General features: G+C 39.2%; 1 protein-coding gene across 1 annotated transcript in view; it reads left to right on the top strand.

Moving 5' to 3' along the window:
- DTHD1 (death domain containing 1) overlaps positions 1 to 20,749 on the top strand; it is a 92,590-nt gene that overhangs the window by 33,032 nt on the left and 38,809 nt on the right. Inside the window, exons 3-5 of the mRNA XM_089678398.1 lie at positions 2,122 to 2,452; positions 14,701 to 14,880; positions 17,819 to 18,060. Of these exons, the coding sequence (XP_089534524.1) occupies positions 2,122 to 2,452; positions 14,701 to 14,880; positions 17,819 to 18,060 (753 nt within the window). The remainder of the gene's footprint in view (positions 1 to 2,121; positions 2,453 to 14,700; positions 14,881 to 17,818; positions 18,061 to 20,749) is intronic.

Below are 20,749 nucleotides of genomic sequence, written 5' to 3'. Positions count from 1 at the left end.
CTTAAAGGAGATGAAGGGGCTAGTTAGCAGGGGCCGTACTTACCGCCCCTGGAGTGGGGGGAGGACTCTTCTCTTTCCTCCATTTCTTGACCAGGGTCCTGGTCCAGTTTGTACTGGTGTAGGATGTTGTCAAGGACCTCTTTGAGGTTGGTGGAGAGGTCTGGCTTCTGTTGGATCATGATCACCTCCTCCTCCCCCTCCGTGGTCTCGAGGTTCTCCATCACTGGTTCCAATCCAGCAGTGTCTTGCTGGATGGCAGTCTGCTTTGACTGGGCCTTCCCTATCTGCCAGTCCCTCCACTGGCTTCCCATTGCCCAATTAATAAAATTCAAAACATTAACAATAACATATAAAGCCATTTATAACTTTGCCCCCAATTAACTCACCAGTCTTTTCTCCAAATACCACCCAAACCGTCCTCTCCGCTCCTCCTATGACCTCCTGCTTTCTAGCTCCCTTGCCTCTTCTTCCCATGCTTGTCTCCAGGACTTCTCTAAAGCTTCCCCCATCTTCTGGAACTCTCTACGCCAATCTCTCCGACTATCGCCTACTCTGCCCACTTTTTTCGGTGATCTCTGAAAACCTCTCTCTTCAGGGAAGCCTACCCCACCTTCAGCTAACAATGGAATCTTCTATTCCTCCTGTCAGTTCATCCCCCACAGTTATTACCTTTTGTACCACCAGCCCCTCCTTCTTAGATTGTAAGCTCCAAGTAGCAAGGCCCTCTTAAACCTCTTGTATTGAACTGTAGCATTGCTGTATTGTCTCCCTTTATATTTTAAAGCGCTGAGCAAACTGTTGCCGCTATATAAATCTTGTATTATAATAATAATTACAGTGCAGAATCTCTGGAGGTAGGTGGCTATATCTCTTCCTGGGATATGGGGACTCCTCATGGAGACCGTCACTCTCCTTTCATCCTGTTGAATAGGAGAGTTTGCAACAAAGTTACAGAAAGGGGATTCTGGCCCACAGGACATCACCATCTCCAAATACCTTCTGCCGACCTGTAACGACACAAAAGTAGAAAATATCTTTCATGAAGATTTGCATAAACAGCATTTCCACCTTGCTGAAACCATGATCAAGGATCAACTTCTTTCTGTAGATCTCCATGGTCATGTCAGGGACTCAGCTGTCTACCTCATGCAGCCTAAGCACCACCTTCTGCTTCATCCAGGGCTCCAGGGTGGGGAGCTCTTCCGAAGGCAGGTTTGGCTTTGTTCTTCTTGGCTTTGCTCTTCCCCATTGTCGTTGAGGAGCTTGATAGGAGGTGCTTCAGAGGTTCTTTGGCAGCTTCCTTCTTGTTCTCCAGCGTCTTCACTCTTTTAGAGCCTTTAAAAAGGCCTTTTAGCATCTAGCACCCATAGGTAGTAATGCAGAGTGGGGGAGAAGGGAGGATCGCAAACTCTTTCCCTGTCGGGGCTAAGCTTCTAACCCAATAGAAGCCAGCAGGTGAAGCCGAATTGAATTGACGATCCTGCAAGGCCGAGCAGAGGGTACCCCACAAGGACAAAATGGCTTTGATAGAAACAAGTGGTTCTCAACATCCTAGCTGGAAGCAGGGACACCACTAAAGTCGATACTACACTTGATCTTAGCCAAAAGGTTAAGAAGCAATCAGAATTGCTCAGAGTGGTCTTCTGGTGATGACAATGGTGGAACATGCATGTGACTTTAGCATCTGCATGGCAATTTATTTTCTGCATTGGACATGCATGTGAATGGGTAGCAATACAGGAGAGCAATTGGAAGACAGGGACAGAGGGTTGTCATTCTATGATAGGGAGTGCATGACCAAGGACTTACTTGGAACCACAGGTTTTTTAATGCAAGCTACTGATTTAAAAAAGATTGAAAGTTACTATGAAATTACATTTGTTGAAGATTATATGAGATTTTAGAGATTGAATTTACATCTACTTTTATTATGCAACGTTTTAATTTGTATTCTAATGTTTTGTTTTTTTTTTGTTTAATCTCTTTTTAAATACTCTTGGCATATGTGTACTTTATACCTAATAGCTTATCCTTTTTAAAAAAATATATAAAAATAGGTTGTCAAATGAATTTAATAACATAGAAATATAATTTCCAGTTTGTCAATGTAATTTTCTACAGATACACAGTAGAAGTCGAAGGTGAAGATGAGGAACAGTTGGCCTGCTTCATTAAGGCTCCTTCTTTTGTCCTACAGAGTGTAAAATGTAGATTTATTGATGAAATTAGCTCATTAGTGGTGTCAGATGGAGAAGAATTGGTCAGCAGTGTTTTGAATATTTCAAGTCAAGAAACTGATCTTAAAATCCCTTTTCCCATAAGTATTTCAATTCCATTCAACAGTCATTATAGAGGAAGTTATAAAGACGTGATGGTTAAGACAATTGATGAAAAACTTCAAACGAGTTATTTAACACCAAACTCTTTAGATGGTTATCATGGGAATCACAAGGTTAGTACAATTTTGTATCCATTTTACTTTATCCTTTGTAATACTAATGTTTTCCATGTGATCATTGATATAACCATTTGTTGGGGGCTTTAAAGGAAAAGATTAAAAACAAATCTCCCCAAAACAATCTATTTCCTTATGGAACAGGATGCTGGAACAAATCTTTTAAAAGTTTATAAAATTATGATTGGCTTTACAGCTTAATTATGTCTGTATGTATGTATGTAATTAGCCCCTAGCGTACCTATCATAATAGAATGGAAAATGTAGTAACCCAAAACAATCCATCAGGTTTCAATTTAACATAGATGCGTGACAGAAGTTCTTTTCACATACCCCTGCCAATTATTATTCACCCAAGGCCCAACTAGAACTGATATTTAAGTTATTTTTATTAAAGCTGAACGCCAGGCACCCTGCATCACCCTCTCCCAATTATGTTGGTTTAAACAAAATATATATATATATAAGAAATATTTATCTAAATCTGTGGTTAGTTAATGTGGTGGATTTTGAGTTTAGCCCTCTATATTTTTTCTTGCAATAGAGGAGGATGCATTTTCAGTCATCCAAATTACTGTCTGGGTGACATGGATACTTTCTATTGGTTGTCTTGCAGAAGGGTCCTCTGAAGCCTGCAGTGACTGATAATATCTACTGGTTGTAGAGTATTAAGGTGTTTATTTAGAAAAAAACTATAATAGAAGATTGGGAGGAGTGGGAGGGGAATATGCTTTGTATGTAGGTAGGCTTTAAAGTAGAAATAAAGGCAAAACTTCTTTTTTTTTACATTTCAGTAGAGTAAAAGGGGGGTTATAAAGTCCGCCTGTTTTTTTTTTTTCTCTGTGGCCCATCTTCCTATAAAAACTGGACAAGTGTACTAATCCCTTTCCACTCCCTTTCTACTCTAAAGAAAAAAAATGCCCTATAGTTATACTTTAAAGCCCAACTCAATACACATTGAAAACAAATGCAAATTGGAATCCTGCTTTAATTAAAATTTAGTTTCCCCACCCCCTGTGAAATCAGTATCCTAATAAGGAAGGAATATATTTTAGCCCCCTTGAAATCTGTGTTTTTATTGTATGTTAACAAATCTTATTTTTCAAATAAATTAAAAAGGAAAATAAGTTCTATGGTTTGACTGCCTTATGCCATGTTAAAGTGTTACTAAACCCACAACAGTAAAATCAGTCTGTAGATGCGGTAAATTATTGTTATTATACAGGATGTATATAGCGCCAACAGTTTATGCAGTGATTTATGATATAAAGGGGGACAGTACAATTGCAATAGAGTTCAATACAGAAGGAATAGGGGGGCCCTGCTTGTGGGGCTTACAATCTAAAGGAAAGCATTCTTGTTATACTTACTAGGTTACACTCAGGTTTGTGTGTATTGCTAGAGAGTTTTGGTTCTTGGGAGAGTGCATGTGATCAGCACAGTGCCAATCAGCGCTGTCCAGACAGAGGGTTAGGGGTCCTGCAGCCTCATAGGACAATCAGGGGAGAATGAAAACTCCTCCTACAAGCTGTAACCAGTGCTCTGCTGGACGCTGATAGAAGTCACAGGACTGCTCTAACTGCTGATTATAAAAGGTATTTAGCAGGTTATATATACTAAAATAATTGCATTTCCATGTTCTTTGTACTGTGGGAAACCAGATATAGTGAATGCAGGGTCCTGGGTTTAGTAACACTTTAAGGTTCTCTCTACTACTTGGTGTAAAACTCAAGGTGGCCATAGGTAGATCGAAATTTGGCCAGTTCAGCTGGGACCGGTCAAATTTTGGTCAGTGTGTGGCTATCCCTATTTGACAGAAGTCAGTCGTTACGCCACATTCCTACAGCCACCTCTGTCCTTTTTTTTCATCCAGTCCTCTATGGTTCGTTTTACTCTCTGTTTAGCTATCTTGTTTCTGCTACAGCCACTTGAATACTAATTTGATGCCATGTTTAATAACAATTATTTTATTTAGCTCCTTAAAAAAAACCTTGCCACTAGGCTTTTTAAAATGCTTAAGTTAACCATTTTTTTAACACTGCTGCTCAGTTTTGTTACCTCCATCTTTTCCCAAATCTGCCAGTTCACCCACTGCCATCCCTTCCTTACTACTGCTCTATTAAGTCCAGATGAAGAAGCCAAATTCACTAAGTTAAGTGCAAATTCCATTGCAAAGTGAAACTTTTCTGCTCCTTTAGTAAATCAACCCCTATGTATCCACACTGCCTTCTTGTCTAGTGATAGACTGAATGGCACTAACTGGCAAGCCCTTTCCTCTGAAGAATTATTGGTGATGTCAGGTGCACACATTACATGTAGCACAGTGCCATCTTTCTTACTGGTAAGATCAAATAAAGCCATATGGGCAGTGGCATTACCTGTCAGCTACCTACCACTGTCTATTTTACTTTGAAACGTATTACTGAAAGGATGGTCTAAAGCCGTAGTGGTAGTATCTTCATCAGTTCAAATACAATCAAGCTTAAAACGTGATCTGGCAACCACTTCATCTCAGTTTCAGAAGCTGGAAAGGCTCATAAAATACTAAAGCTGGCCATATACTGATTGAAATTTGACAAGTTCAGCAGGTACCACCCAAATTTCAATCAGTGTGGGACTGTCCCTACTAAAAAATAAGTTGATCATTTGAGAGATTTATGTTGAAGAGACACACTGGACAACTTTTGTGGAGTGTGTTCTGACAGTGGCGGGTCCCGCTGTCAGAATACAATGTCCCAGCAGGGGGAATTCCTTCATCCACCCACATTGTTTGTGTAGATGGAACAATTCTTTTTATTTTTTTAAATTTAACCTCCTGACTATGGCCAGCTTAGGTGGTGCCAGTGGAAAGCATACTATATCTGTTTCAACCTCTATCATTGACAGCTATTACCTGCTAAAGATGAGAAGTGGCCACAGTTCAGATTTTTCTATGGTTATTAGAACAATGTGTATCCACGAAACAGTGTTCACTAATGGTAGTTTGAAGCAAGCAATCTGTTTATAGGAGGCCTGTTAAATAATAAGCATGTCTTTTCACTGCTGTTAGATAAATGATGCCCTGAAGTTAGTATTAGTATACCATTGTAAAATCAAGTTATGCACACATGGTGGCAGCGCTGGACAAGATCTTTGAGTTACACACTGCTGGAACCACTCCAAAGGAAAGTGAGGTTTATTATACACAGAAATTGCCTTTAAGTAGTCACAACTCAAACAAGTTGCAAGCGTATGCTGGTCCAGTCTTTGCTGGTTTTGGAGAATACCCAAAGAAATTAGTGAGGTTGGCACCCAGTTCTGATTCTTGTACCTATTCTGTAGCATCAGTGAGTAAAGATGATCGCTGAAGGTACTTCAAAGTGATTTTATTTTAAAAAAAATTCCTCTCTTGCTTCCCCGACAAATTCTCAAAATTAAATCAAAGCAGTTTGATTGTGCTCATCATCTACCACTTATCTCCTCTACAATGTTTATCTTTCTCCTTCATAATAATTGCATGGTGCATGTATTGTTACTTTATCTAACATCTCTAAAGAGATGCTGCTGCTTATTATAAATGCCTGAATAAGATGAGAATACTCCAGAGTCAGTCCAGATACTTTTGTGTTGCACTGAGTATTTACATCTGTATACTTGGATAAAAAGCAGGCAACCAGAATGGATATTTAACTAGTTATAGTCCAGAAATAGTTTTACATTTCAGCTAAGAGTCTAATAATTTGGCAATAACTTTGTTTCTTATATTAGAGGAATGAGACATATATTTTTTTTTGGCTTTCAATATATTTTAAATAGTAAAAGTAGAAAAATATTATTTTTTCCAGTGTACCTTTAGATGTAACATGCTTAATGTATTATTAATGTTCTTCCATTTATTATGACATCAATCAATCATGTTTATGGTACTAAGCATAGTGAAGCAATTTACAAATGAAATTAGGACTTGTGTTATAAAAACACAATAAATCAAACACTAAGGGTTATTTTTCTGAAACATTTATTGCGCAAATGTAAAAAACAATTGTACTTGCTGAACGAAATGTGACTGCAATTTTTGTAAGAGATTAATGCCTGTATATTTAGCTCTATCTAGTGGCCAAAATGCACAAAAAAAACTTTGGGCAAATACAACCACTTTACCTCTGGCAAAAAATATGGACACATTTCATTTAGCATTCATGAATGCTTTCGACATTCCTACAATGAATGTTTTATGAATAGAGCCCCAAAACACTTCCATTAAGAATAGCTTAACAAAAAAAAGAAACTTTGGTAGTAAGAAGACAAAGTCAGCTCATATTGTTCCCATAAACGACGATCAGGGGAAGTTGGTAAGTGACAAGGAGAAGGAATCTATATTAAACACATTTTACTCCTCAGATGTTACTATGGAAAGGGAGGGGTATAACAGACAAGATGATCTTATCAGCAACACAGCGAGGAATGTACCCTTGTGGCTAACAGAAACCAGTGTCCTAGAAAGACAAGAAAAACATAATGTAAAAATATAATCAGGACAACATAAATTACACCCGAGGGTCCTCAAAGAAGTTAAACCATTGCTAGACCATTATTCCTAATTTTTGGGGTCAGCTTACTGACTGGAATAGTACCTGCAGACTGGAGATATGCTAACGTGGTACCAATATTTAAAAAAGTACAGAGACACATACATGGTAACTACAGGCCAGTCAGCTTAACGTCTATAAATATAAACACTCCACAGCGCAAAAAATGTCTTTCAAAATCATATGTGCAACAAGTCAAAAAAAAGAAAGTCCCAAATATAAGAATGTACTCCAATCCAGAAATAGTGCTCAACAAAATCTTCAAAAAGTGCTCACACCATCCATGATTGACAATCTAATCCCCAATAACCAGATGGAGTGTACTCTTTGCTGGTATGGCTAAAGAGTCAAACAAGCTCTAAAGATGGTATTATGGTAAATGGTGCCGCGCTTTTACAGATAATAATTGGTTGATCTATAACAACTGTGATATAACTCTGAAATGAAAATAGAATGAGAGACAGAAAAAAAATGTATTAAACTGATATAAAGAATACAATGGTATTTAACTGAAATATTAAAAATGTCCAAACTTAGAGTGTCCCAAACGTGAATAATGAATAATCAAATATATATATGTGAAACACATAAATGTGAAAAGTCCAAATAAATGTCCAAAATAAAACTTGTCTTGGATGTTGTTATTGTTATACCACCTCCTTGTTAGCCTATTGCTAGGCTAACACAGCTGTGTGGTAATAGGGTGTTGGTGGGATCTTTGATATGAATGTAGTAATGCTGGGATCCTTTCAGGGCTCCTCTATAAGTGGCTGGATGACTCCTGATGGAAACTGGCAGTGGAAATGTTTTCTTCTCCCTTAATTCCTCGTTAGTATAGTGGAAAACAGAAAAGTATATAGTGCTTTATTGTTTTAAAAAAAATCATAAATTTATTGCTCTCCTTTATGCACTCACATTCAGTTAAAATCAAAAAGCATTACTGAGTATAACCGCTCAATCCGGGTATGACCTGCTCCCTCCGAGTGTCTGCACTCACTGCCTGCAATCGCTGTGTCAGAAGTCGGGTTGCCGTGGTGACGTTGATGCCCCTCCCCAACACGTTGCGCCACAGGGTCACTTGGCTTCTTCCGGGGGATATAATGTAATGCTATTACATTCCCCGGAAGAAGCCACGTAACCCTGTGGCGCAACATGTTGGGGAGGGGCATCAACATCACCACGGCAACCCGACTTCTGACACAGCGATTGCAGGCAGTGAGTGCAGACACTCGGAGGGAGCAGGTCATATCCGGATTGAGCGGTTATACTCAGTAATGATTTTTGATTTTAACTGAATGTGAGTGCATAAAGGAGAGCAATACATTTATGATTTTTTAAAACAATAAAGCACTATATACTTTTCTGTTTTCCACTATACTAACGAGGAATTAAGGGAGAAGAAAACATTTCCACTATACTAACAAGGAATTAAGGGAGAAGGAAATATATCCACCAACAGTGCAAGGAGGCAGAGACTGCCAGTTTCCATCAGGAGCCATCCAGCCATTTATAGAGGAGCCCTGAAAGGATCCCAACATTACTACATTCATATCAAAGATCCCACCAACACCCTATTACCACACAGCTGTGTTAGCCTAGCAATAGGCTAACAAGGAGGTGAGCGCATAACAATAACAACATCCAAGACAAGTTTTATTTTGGACATTTATTTGGAATTTTCACATTTATGTGTTTCACATATATATATTTGATTATTCATTATTCACATTTGGGACACTCTAAGTTTGGACATTTTTAATATTTCAGTTAAATACCATTGTATTCTTTATATCAGTTTAATAATTTTTTTTTCTCTCTCTCATTCTATTTTCATTTCAGAGTTATATCATAATTGTTATAGATCAACCAATTATTCCCTGTAAAAGCGCGGCACCATTTACCATAATATATTCTAGTTCACACAAATGAGGATGTGATTAGGAGCCTGCTAGCTTTTATATTAATATTTAGCATATTATCCTAGTGGCTCACAAGTAACCTAATTAATTCTTTCCTTAAAGCTCTAAAGATGGGGTGTATCCTCCCCAGATACATCTGCACTTGATATCTTCCAAAAGCGATCCCCACATTTAGATGGCAATGAAAAACAAATAAAGAACTGTATAAAGTATTCAATTTGTATAAAACTCTTTATTCCTAAAATTTGCTGCCCTTAATGCATTCACAAATTGTGTTCACGCTTCTATAATAAGCTTCTGAGGCTCATAATCATAGCACAACTCCATATAAATTCCTCCTTGTAGAAGTGGACTCATAGTAGATATTATAAACTTCAAACTTCAATCTCCCCTTAATGAAAGCAGGAAGTCACTCTGGAACGCCGCAAACCAACGTGCGCGCCACTCACCGGACGTGACGGAAATACACTGACACATTTCCCCCCTCCTCCAGGGTGTTATCAAAGACCTAACGTCTATAATTTGTAAACTATTGGAGGGGTTGATAAGGGACCTTATCCAAGAATTTGCAGATAAGAATAGTATAAGTAACCAGCATTGATTCATGAAAGATTGTTCATGCCAGACCAATCTGTTAATATTCTATTAAGATGTGAGCTGCAATCTGGATAACGGAAGGCCTGTAGATGTAGAGTATCTAGACTTCACCAAAGCATTCGACACAGTACCCCATAAATGCCTAATTTACAAGGTCTGTTGGCATTGACGATGGTATATGTAACTGGAAAGAAAACTGGTTACAGGGGCACGTCCAGAGGGTGGTCATAAATAGTGTAACTTCCAAATGGTCTGTAGTTGTGAGTATGGTGCCCCAGGGCTCTGTTCTGGGACCAATTCTGTTTAACTTGTTCATAAACGATATAGAGGTTGGGATAAATAGTTTGATCCCAGTGTTTGCTGATGACACTAAACTAACCAGGGTAATAACCTCACAACAGGGTATTAAAAACTTTCAAGAAGGCCTTGATAAAATAGAGGGTTGTACAAACCATGGAAAATGAGATTATATATTAGAAAATGTCAAGTAATGCACTTGGGGGGGGCTAGAAATATATGCGTAAAATACACTCTAGGGGGAGAGGTTGGACAGGGATCTGGGAGTCCTAGTAGATGACAGACTCAGCAATAGCATGCGATGCCAAGCGGCAGCATGGAAGGTCAAAAGAATATTAGCATGCAGTAAAAAGGATTTTTTTTCAATAGATAAAACTATAATTCTACCACTTTACACAACTCTGGTTTGGCCACATCTTGAGAATGCCATCCATTTCTGGTCACCAGTCCTCAGGAAGGATGTGCTGGAGCTGGGGAGAGTCCAGAGAAGGGCAACAAAACTAATAAGGGGGCTGGATGATCTCGGTTAGGAGGAAAGGCTTGGTGGTGTCAGCGGGATGTGTTGAAAATTAAAAGAAAACTATTAGATGGGCATCTTAGAGAACACAGTATACAAGGATATGGGAAATGGTAGAGACATAATGCATACACACACCCACACAGGTTGAACTGGATGGACTGTTGTCTTTATTCAACCTTACCAACTACGTAAGTGTGAAAACAAACCTATTTTCCTGCTTTCAGGTTTGTTTCAGAAACTTCTGAATAAAATATAAATACATAATAGATACATTTTGATTAGCTGCTGTAAAGAGCTGCAGCTAATGCAATTAATGTATCGAATTTGGTTTACGTTTTAACAAGCACTGAGCAGAAACACACATGGCCTGATCTTAGCAAATGAATGCAGTTGGCATAATTGCGTGTCTGTATCCTAATGCAATTTAGAAAAGTTGGATATTGCCCATTTGATTGGGATTCCTATGTGCAGTTACATGAAGGGGTCTCTCACAACATCTCTTCCCATCCAGTTATTCTTTGCAGTACAAGCAGAAATGAAGGTCAAACATTAAAACGAGAAACAGTTGAATTTTGCAAAGGCTGAAATTGTTTCAGGTTAGCTCAAACACAGGCAAATTATTTTTTTTCTTGGAAATCCCCTTTAAGACCTAATTGGTTTAAGCAGGTGACATTTTCTTTCCATTAGTCTTTGTACTGTATTCTTTTCCCATTTTTTGCATTCAGTGCTAAACTCCATAGAAACAGCTAAATACACAGATGAAATACATGTATGATAGATGTTCGACCAACTAAAGGATTTGTATTTCTGTCTATCCAGTTCTGAGATTTACACAGCTCTGCAACACAGCATAGCTATATCTGACAAGGCAAGAAATCCGATTTTAATCTGTTGAGTGTATTGTCCCCCCACTAGCCTGTGACTGGACAGTGAAAGGAGGAACAGCAGACTGATGACTTCATTTTTTAAAACTCTACTCTGTTGTCCTATTAGCATATTCCTTGTTAGCACATTAGCACCGAAGCACAACAGATTGACTCCGTATGCTTTGTCTCCCTCTTCGAATCTGAGGTCTTCTGTACAGGGAATTAGAATAGGCTGATCCAAAATCATATTTAGGGACTTACACTACTGCATTTTAACCTCCCTAGCGGTATGATTATGTCCATATTTCTGTGCTGAAAGTGGTACATTTTTTTGCATGGAAATATGTATTTTTTTTATTGTAGGCCTGTAATTTTTAGGAATAACTCACTGAAATCTGTCCGAACAAAAGTTTAGTAAACATCCCGGGTAGGATAAAACTTGAAACACAAAATCATAAATTATAATTTAATAAATAATCATATTAATAATAATATAATAATAATAATAATAGATTTAATTCAATAATATAATCAAACCAAAAACACTGAAATTTGAAATATAGCGGCAAGTTTGCACATCACTAAGCTTAGTCGCAAAATCATTTTCAGTGTCTGATGACGAATTTCCCCACAAATCATTATCACTCAATTCTGCAAGTGGTTCTGATTTACTATCGCTGTTCTCTAGTCGATCTAAAACCGCTTTTGACCAAAAGGGACGCCTTTTGGACGCCATGGACTTTTCTAAGTTTCCAGGCAGAAAGAACAGTCAAAATGCAGGCAGGGCACAGGACAAAGCAGTAGGGACAAAATGTATGTGAAATGGTTTGATACAGTAATGTTTTACTATGTCAAATTCATTTCTAAGAAAATGACAGTTTCTAAAAATGTTAAAATTTGCCGCCGTTCCGGCCCCCGTACGTCCCGCCGCTCGCAGGGACCGGAACACGGAAGCCAGATGCCGGCATTGGCCGGAGGAGATGGCTGGGGACGCTGCAGGGCACACATCGTGGGAGCGAAGGACAAGGTAAGTGCTGCAGGGAATCCCTGAGCAACGCCGCATGGTAAGCCCGAATGTAGCTCGGGGTTACCACTTTTGGTACTGACATTTTATCCTGAGCTACACTCGGGAATACCGCTAAGGAGGTTAAACAAGAATGGAGTACATGGGAGGACACCACGGAGGAAGCCATTGCTGTCCAAAAAGAATATTGCAGCACGTTTGAAGTTTGCAAAAGAGCACCTGGATGTTCCACAGCACTACTGGCAACATATACTGTGGACAGATGAAACCAAGATTGAGTTGTTTGGGAATGGTAAGCCCGAGTGTAGCTCGGGGTTACCGCTTGTGGTTCTGAAACTTTACCCCGAGCTACACTCGGGAATACCGCCAGGGAGGTTAATAAATAAATTAAATGATTTATTAGTGAATACAGAGTTTTATTAATTTGTGTCTCTTATATCTGCCTGGAGATCAGCTTTCAGCAATAAAATTCAGCAATAGTATATTTAAAGTAGAAGTAGGATACAAAGTGAGCACTTTTCATAAGCAGCTGTACACTCAAGGCAACCAACCTAAATCCTTAATCAAAGTAATGACAGATAGTGCAGCGCTAATAATGATGCGAAGTTATGTAGGATAAATAAAACAGCAATGAGTAATGACAAATGAGGTAAAATAAATGAATAAAAGTTAATATACCGGAAAAAGGGTGACAACTAGTCAAATACAGCTACTACAGGTGGATATATATATATATATATATATATATGTGCAAAAATCCGTAAGGATAACTATATTAAGAAAGAAAGTCCCCTCATTTTCAGACCGATGCTTGTGCCTAGTATGAATAAGAGAAATGCGCACTCACCGGACGTGCACTATTAATGTGCAGTGTATATAATATCCTGGCGTCATCAGGCAGTCATCTGGGTCAGCGGATGAATAGCCCCCTCTCGGGATGGTTATGGTCCAGGGATGAAGGTATTAATGTTCCCGGAGTCACCAGAGTTCCCCTTTAGGGATAGATGGGTACTGCTCTCAGATGACAGGAGACTCCCTCTCTGGATGAACTGGGTACTGGGGCGTCTAGGGAAATAATAATCCTCCCCACATGGGGTCAGAACAGAAAGGTGCCCATAGTGTAGTATGTAAATTGAAGTTTATTAAATAAATAAAACAGGCAGGATGCATCCAAATATGAAAAACAGTCGAGAAGCGGTGAGAATAAACTGACCGTCACTGAAGGGAAATGGCCGCCGGAGCTCCACAATGCTCCGACAGCGTGACGTCAACGGCGCGAGCAGGCTCCTCCTTACGCGTTACGTGCCACGCACATCATCAGAGGGTGAGCTATTGGTCTGAAACTGAGGGGACTTTCTTTCTTAATATAGTTATCCCTACGGATTTTTGCACATATATAGATATATATATATATCTATATATATATATCTATCCACCTGTAGTAGCTGTATATGACTAGTTGTCACCCTTTTTCTGGTATATTAACTTTTATTCATTTATTTTACTTCATTTGTCATTACTCATTGCTGTTTTATTTATCCTACATAACTTAGCATCATTATTAGCGCTGCACTATCTGTCGTTACTCAGTACATTTAAAGTGTTTGTAAAACTCTGACTTGAAAAAATGAACAAAGCATATCCTTCTATAGTGTGTACTAGCCTCAGTCAAAGCAATCCATGTGATACCTACCTGATCTCTCTTCGCACTGTTATGTCCATGAAACACTTCTGACAGTCTAATTTGACTGCAAGCAATGCTAAGAAACACCCCCTGCCCCCCCCCCCCTTTTTGGTGAACAGCAGGCAAATGACAGCCTCAGCTGTACATTTTTTATTATGAGTGAGTGAAGAGTGGGGGTGTCCCTGGTCTCTGGTTATACTCAACTCTCCACTCATGCAGTGCAGTGTTTAATGCCAGATTCCAGCCCCCTGCTTTCTGGAGCTGAGAAAAAGTAATTGATCTTTGTGTATTAGAAGGCTGTACAGAAGAGAGGGCTGCAGATAAACAGGTGCAACTTTTGTAGGAGAATTTGTTTAATCTCTGTGTATTACCTAAGGCTAGTCACTTCAGTGGGCATATGTTATTGTTTAGAACCACTTTATTATTATTATACAGGATTTATATAGCTCAAACAGTTTGCTCAGCGCTTTAGGATATAAGGGGAGACAATACAGAAACAATACAGTTCAATACAAGAGGGTTAGGAGGGCCCTGCTCTTTGGAGCTTACAATCTAAGAGACTTTAAGTAGAAAGTGCCATACAGTATGGACGCAATGGACAGTAATGTAAATGAATGTTAGCAAGTATAACCAATTAATTATGATTTATGAACAACAACATAATCCAATAATTTGTTGTCTGTGTTAATTTTTAAAATGTGATTTTTTTTTTATATGCCTTTCCAGCAAATCTTTTTCATTGTTTTATATTTGCCATTTCTTTAATACAGGGAAGTTTTGCAGAAATAAAGGTCTACAAACTTGGGACATTTTCTGTCATATCATGTTTAAAGAAAGAAAATTTTACTGTTCCTAGGAAAGGATTATCTTTAAAGCTGAGCATGGATTCACGGATTTCTTTAAATTACCCCCCTGGCTGCCTCAGCTCCTCTGTAATTGTACAGTTTAAGGTATGTCTGTAGCTGTGCCTTTTTTTGTAAAATGCACTGCATCTGGAGCATAAATTGTGAGAGTTATTTCCCAAAACAGCAGTCCTTGAGACAGAAGTAGGAAAGACATTATTACAAGTTAGAATCATTATGATGTACCAGCAATGATAAGGACTCTTTGGGGGTATGTAATTCAGCATACTGACTTTTATGTAAGCACCTGGAATTTCAACATCTGCGGGTATTAAGACACCTAGGCTTAATGGATCTTCTAGATGAGCCAGGCTGTTTTTATCTCTAAAAAACATAGATAATGTTCATGGAAATGTGACCTTTAGTAAGAAAAGTCCCATGGAGCAAAGAGAGGATGAATAAACTACTGTTTCTGTATTAAGGTAGGTATAATTTCAAAGAAATATTGACTACAGGAAACAAATTATTCACCAGCTAAATATTAGTATATATAGTATTTCATCAGGTAAGGAAATAATGTTTAATTTAGAAAAAGTAATTTTCAGTGAATATAGCTCCAAAAACTCAAAGTGTTTAAACTACAAAGTCTAACTGCAAAGTTAGAAAATATTTGTCCAAGTTCGAGTAATGTCACCCCTCATCTTCTGCAGAGCTACATCACATATACACTTCAGACTACTGTGGTCAGAAGAATGGCCATACATAAAGAGGTTATATAGAGGGACATCCATGATCTAGCAGAAAGGAGGGGAGAAGGAAGGGTTGGGGACACTGACCACCCTGCACTCCTAGCCAGCTTGGGTGATGGGTTTTCTCAATAGGAAATGCTGCCAGCTAGCTTGGGGCATTTTCTAATGAGTTAATGGCAAAATTAGCCAGAGACTACTTGAAAAAGTGCCTGAACAATACACTTGGATTACTTACTTTAACTTTAAAAAATACTGGACCACACTATTAAACTACTGTATAAACTTTGTATAAGCGTGTATTTGGCTATGCGTTTAAGCTCCTGGGAAGTCCAGCCAAAACCTTTTTTCTAGTTTTCAGTATAATGGGAGAGGTTTCAATCCTCTGCCAATTTATAACTGTCCATTATAGGGATCACTATCACTATCAATATTACCCCAAAAAGTAGGTAGAATTTGAATATTTTTCAGTTGTCACCAGTAAAGTCAAAGGTGAGATTTGCTCTGAGGATATTGCCATTTATTTCCTGTTGTACCTCTTGGGTAACCTCTGTACAGGATACAAACTGTTTACCAAAGGCTTCCTACTTTTCAGTACAGTAAATTATCATGAAGTACATTGTTTCTAAAAGTATTCATATACACTATATTGCCAAACGTATTGGGACACCCCTCCAAATCATTGGATTCAGGTGTTCCAATCACCTCCATGTCAATGGGTGTATAAAATCAAGCACCTAGGCATGCAAACTGTTTCTACAAACATTTGTGAAAGAATGGGTCGCTTTAAGGAGTTCAGTGGATTACAATGTGGCACCGTCATAGATTTCCACCTGTGAAATAAGTCCAATCCGTAAAATTTCCTTGCTACTAAATATTCCACGGTCAACTGTTAGTGGTATTATTAATAGACATCAGCATACCAAGACATTTTGAACAATTTCATGCTCCCAGCTTTGTGGGAAGAGTTTGGAGATGGTCCCTTCCTGTTCCAACATGACTGCACACCAGTGCACAAAGCAAGGTCCAGAAAGACATGGATGAGCGAGTTTGGGGTAGAGGAACTTGACTGGCCCACACAGAGTCCTGACATCAACCCGATAGAACACCTTTGGGATACATTAGAGCCGAGGCTGCCAGCCAGGCCTTCTCGTCCAACATCAGTGCCTGACCTAACAGGAAGAATGGTCAAATATTCTCACAGACACACCCCTAAACCTTGTGGACATCCTTCCCAGAAGAGTTGAGGCTGTTATAGCTGCAAAGGGTGGTACAACTCAATATTTAACCCTACAGTCTAAGACTGGGATGCCATTAAAATGCAGGTGCATGTAAAGGCAGGAGTCCCAATACTTTTGGCAATAGAGTGTATGTTAGATGTCCGATGTCTGTTTGGATTGCGTACAATTTGGCATACCTGGAAAGTTGCCATGTTTCACTTGGAGATGCCAGCTATTTGCTTACCTTGACATCTTTCCAGGCACCAGGCTCAATTCTCCATCTTTTTGTAGATTGGCATAAGTGATAGCAGCATCACTCCTGTCAGGCAGTGCAGGATAAAGTATAGCTGTTGTAGGGAGAGGTCTGTTCTCTCGTCCCTCCAATGGTGGCCTACAGTGGGTGGAAGAGCAGGAGTGTTCACCTCCTTCACAGTACAGGAGTCCACTTGGAAGGCAGGGCAGGCTACCCTTCTTCTTGTTTAGCTTTGCCATGTGACATATCACAATGATCAGAGATGGGAAGAAGGACAAGATGCCTTAATTCCTGGGTGGATGATGTGCTGAGAATGAGATCTATTAAAACACTGAGTACATGTAGGGTGGATGGAATAACCCTCTACCCATTAAAGCAGCAAACAGCCACTTAGCCACTCTACCTACAGTACATCAGAGCTCTTTAGTCCCCTACCCTCCCTTAGAGCCAGACAGGGTCCCTTATTAAGTACATCTAAATGTGTTAGTGCATCTAACACTACCCACTCTCCAGACTGACATTGTTGCCCTGCAAGAGTTTCTATATTGCCCCTTTATCTAGGGGCATTCAAAACTAATTTAGCCACTACATTTAAGAGTTGGTAAGCTACAATATATTACATTTTTGTTTTTGGATTTAATACTGTTTAATACTAGAGTGTTCATGAGAGTGTTAATGAAATAAACTAGTACATCAGCCCTTTAAAAAGTAGAAACAATATTTTTTTCAGGATTTCCATGAAAGTAATCATATACTGTATGATTAGTTTTATATGATTAGTTTTATGTTTTTCTAAAATTTTTTATATTTTTATTCTTATCCTACAGGTTCAGCCTATCGATACTTCACTTATTTCTCTACTCAAGGTGAAACATGATATATACCATCCAGTGGTATCTAGTAGTCCACTCATCCACATGAAGCAGCCATCAACTCAGGTGTTCCACAAGCCAGTTACAGTTTTCCTACCATGTCCTCCAAACCCAGAGAAAAAAAAGGGTGGAGATGATTCAGATAAAAGAGCTTCAAGTGCTGCAGCTTCAAAAGTCACAGGAAGCCATCAGATTAGGTAACAAATGAAAAACATACTGTACGTCAGATAAAAATAACATTTACCAATCTAAGTACCATTGTTACAAACACACACCAGTCCTTAAACACTCGACTCTACCATATTAGTGTGCTCTATTTTTCAGAATGCAGACTGTCTGTACAGTGACCGGTATCCAGCTCACAGGTCTCTGCTGTAATGGTATGTGTTTTTTGGTGCCCCCTCCCAAAAAAAAATTTAAAGTCAACAGCTACAAATACTGTAGCTGCCGACTTTTAATATTAGGATACTTACCTGTCCAGGGATCCAGCAGTGTCCTTACCCTGAGCTGTTTCTTCAATCATCTGTTGGTGCTGGTGCCACCATCTCTACTAAGGGAAACTGGCAGTGAAGCCTTGTGGCTTCACAGCCGGTTTCATACTGTACATGTGCGAAGCCCGCTGCACTTTGTTAGTGGACCACAGTCCCCTGGGACCTGTGAAGCGTATCAACTTCCGACTCAGTTTGCTGCATTGGGGGGTGGCGGGGCACTTTTTGGTGGAAATACGCTATAATTATATTTACCATTGTTTGACTATACAGAGGATATGCATCATCCACATGCTGGTAACTGTGTTTAGGGGTATATGACTCTTGAGATTATACAAACACAAATGGAGTGAATTTTGCCTAAAAAAATAGCGTACATATTTATACGGCTATGAAAAATGGAGCCGCACTCATGCAGTCACAAAATTTACAAAAATTGTCGGTGCAGTGCCTTTATTCATATCAGCATGTGTTGCATTGAGTGTGGATGTGATTTTTGGCAACCGGCTGACTGCAATGCAGGAGGACAATTTGGATGGCTTGATGTGACAAGGCTTCTGAATTTCTCTTTACTATATACATATAATTATGTGGTCTACATCGGGCTGTGTCTGTTGCCCAATGTAGAAATGGGTCCACTGTGACCCTGAAATGTTGAGTGCTGGATCTTTCTCCTTTATAATACCACTGTTAGCCATGTACTCCTAACAGCAAATCGCTGGAAATAAGGGTTTGGTGTGGGATAGATTTGTTATAAAACAATAAAATGATGGTGTTCTAATCCCTCTCCACTCTATCTAAAACTAAAAATAAAAGTTTTGCCTTCAGTTATATTTTAATGTGAAGGACAAAAATATAGGTGATGACAGGACAGAAATATGGGAGCTGCTACAGTATTACTGTAGTGGTTTTGAAAGGTGATGGCTGTTATCCTCATCCTAACTTTACTACCTAGTCAGTTATCTGAAAAAATATGCAAGGTATCTCAAGGTCTTCAGACATGATCATCTTGTATGCTTGATCCAGCATGTATTCTTGAGCCTGGTCAATGACTTACTAAGTAGGGAATCAAGAATCAGAACGATAATTCCTGGTCCTGCCTCTTGAAAATATAGTTCGCCAATGCCACCTCTACTTGTCTATCCTTACAGGTTTATTTTAAAACTACTCTTCTAAGTGGTAATGTGTCAGCGGAATGTTTTTGATAGTTTTGAATATACTGTATACTTATACTGTATATACATCTAAAAAGTCACTGAAAGTGGAGTTCCAGCCATTTTATTGTTTATTAAAAGTCAGCACTTACCTGTCCCAGGATCCAGCGATGTTCTCACCCACGCAGTCCCTTCTCCCCTTCTCTCTGCCACGGTGCCGGCATCTCAACTGTGGGCACCATGCTGTGACAGCTTGTGGCTTCACAGCCTGGTGCCCAGTGGACATGTGCGAGTCACACTGTGCCTCCTAATTGGTCCAGCAGTCTCCTGGGACCTGTGTTCCCAGCAGACTGTGGGAGGAGGAGGCCATACATCCGGCTCACTTTGCTGTGGCGAACTGAGCTGGAAGTGGGAACGGGTACCTGTCAAAAACAGGTAACCGCTCCCCACAAAATTTGCCAAATATGGCAGTGGAGTGGGGAGAAGGTAAACTAGTGGAGCTTCCACTTTTGAGTGGAACTCCGCTTTAAGCAATCCATCAAAAGATTTACCTGCATAATTGATTTATATTTCTGTCTATGCAGTCCTAAGTAGAGATGAAGTTCGGATTTGCTGTTACCATGGGTTTTTAACCTTAATGCACCGCACAGCCTTTGAACCATAGCCAGCAGACTTCGAAGGGTCAGTAAGAATGCTGTTGCATGGGACAGTCAACTCATTATAAAGGTGGTGGTGGTGGGGAGGAGCACAAAGAAGCTAAGTGTTGCAGCTGCTTTAGGGAAAGGGAGGGAGAGATGATAAACTACACAGGAAGAGATTAGGGTCAGTTATGAAACTGCTTTAATTCTGACTAATAACTCTTTGGGCAATCAATCATTTGTTGCCTTTTTGTTTGTACTTTTTTTATTATGTACCCAGAAAGCAGTATTTATTTATTTGTTTGTTTATTTATTTTTGCTGGAGAGTGGTATTTTGGATTTTTACGTTGATAGTTACTTTTTTGTACGTTTTAGGTTTGTTGATGACCATCTGTTCTTGCGGCTGCCTTTACTTTGCACAATGCTGCATCCTGTATGCACTTAAACTACCCCAAATAACATCATCATAGTAAACATAAAAGTTAGGAACTTACTGGGTAGGCCTATCGGCTGTAATTTGAACTGTCCTGCCGCTGGCAAATTTTTTCATTGCTGTTTTATTTGGGGTCTCTTAAATCTTGTAGTAAACCACCTACCTGTACTCCC

This window comes from Staurois parvus, unplaced genomic scaffold (genome assembly GCF_062004578.1).
Source record: "Staurois parvus isolate SC_StPar_1 unplaced genomic scaffold, SC_StPar_1.0 ptg000204l, whole genome shotgun sequence".
Lineage (NCBI taxonomy): Eukaryota > Metazoa > Chordata > Amphibia > Anura > Ranidae > Staurois > Staurois parvus.
The sequence above is the reverse complement of the archived record's forward strand: the minus strand, read 5'-3'. Positions and strand labels throughout refer to the sequence as shown.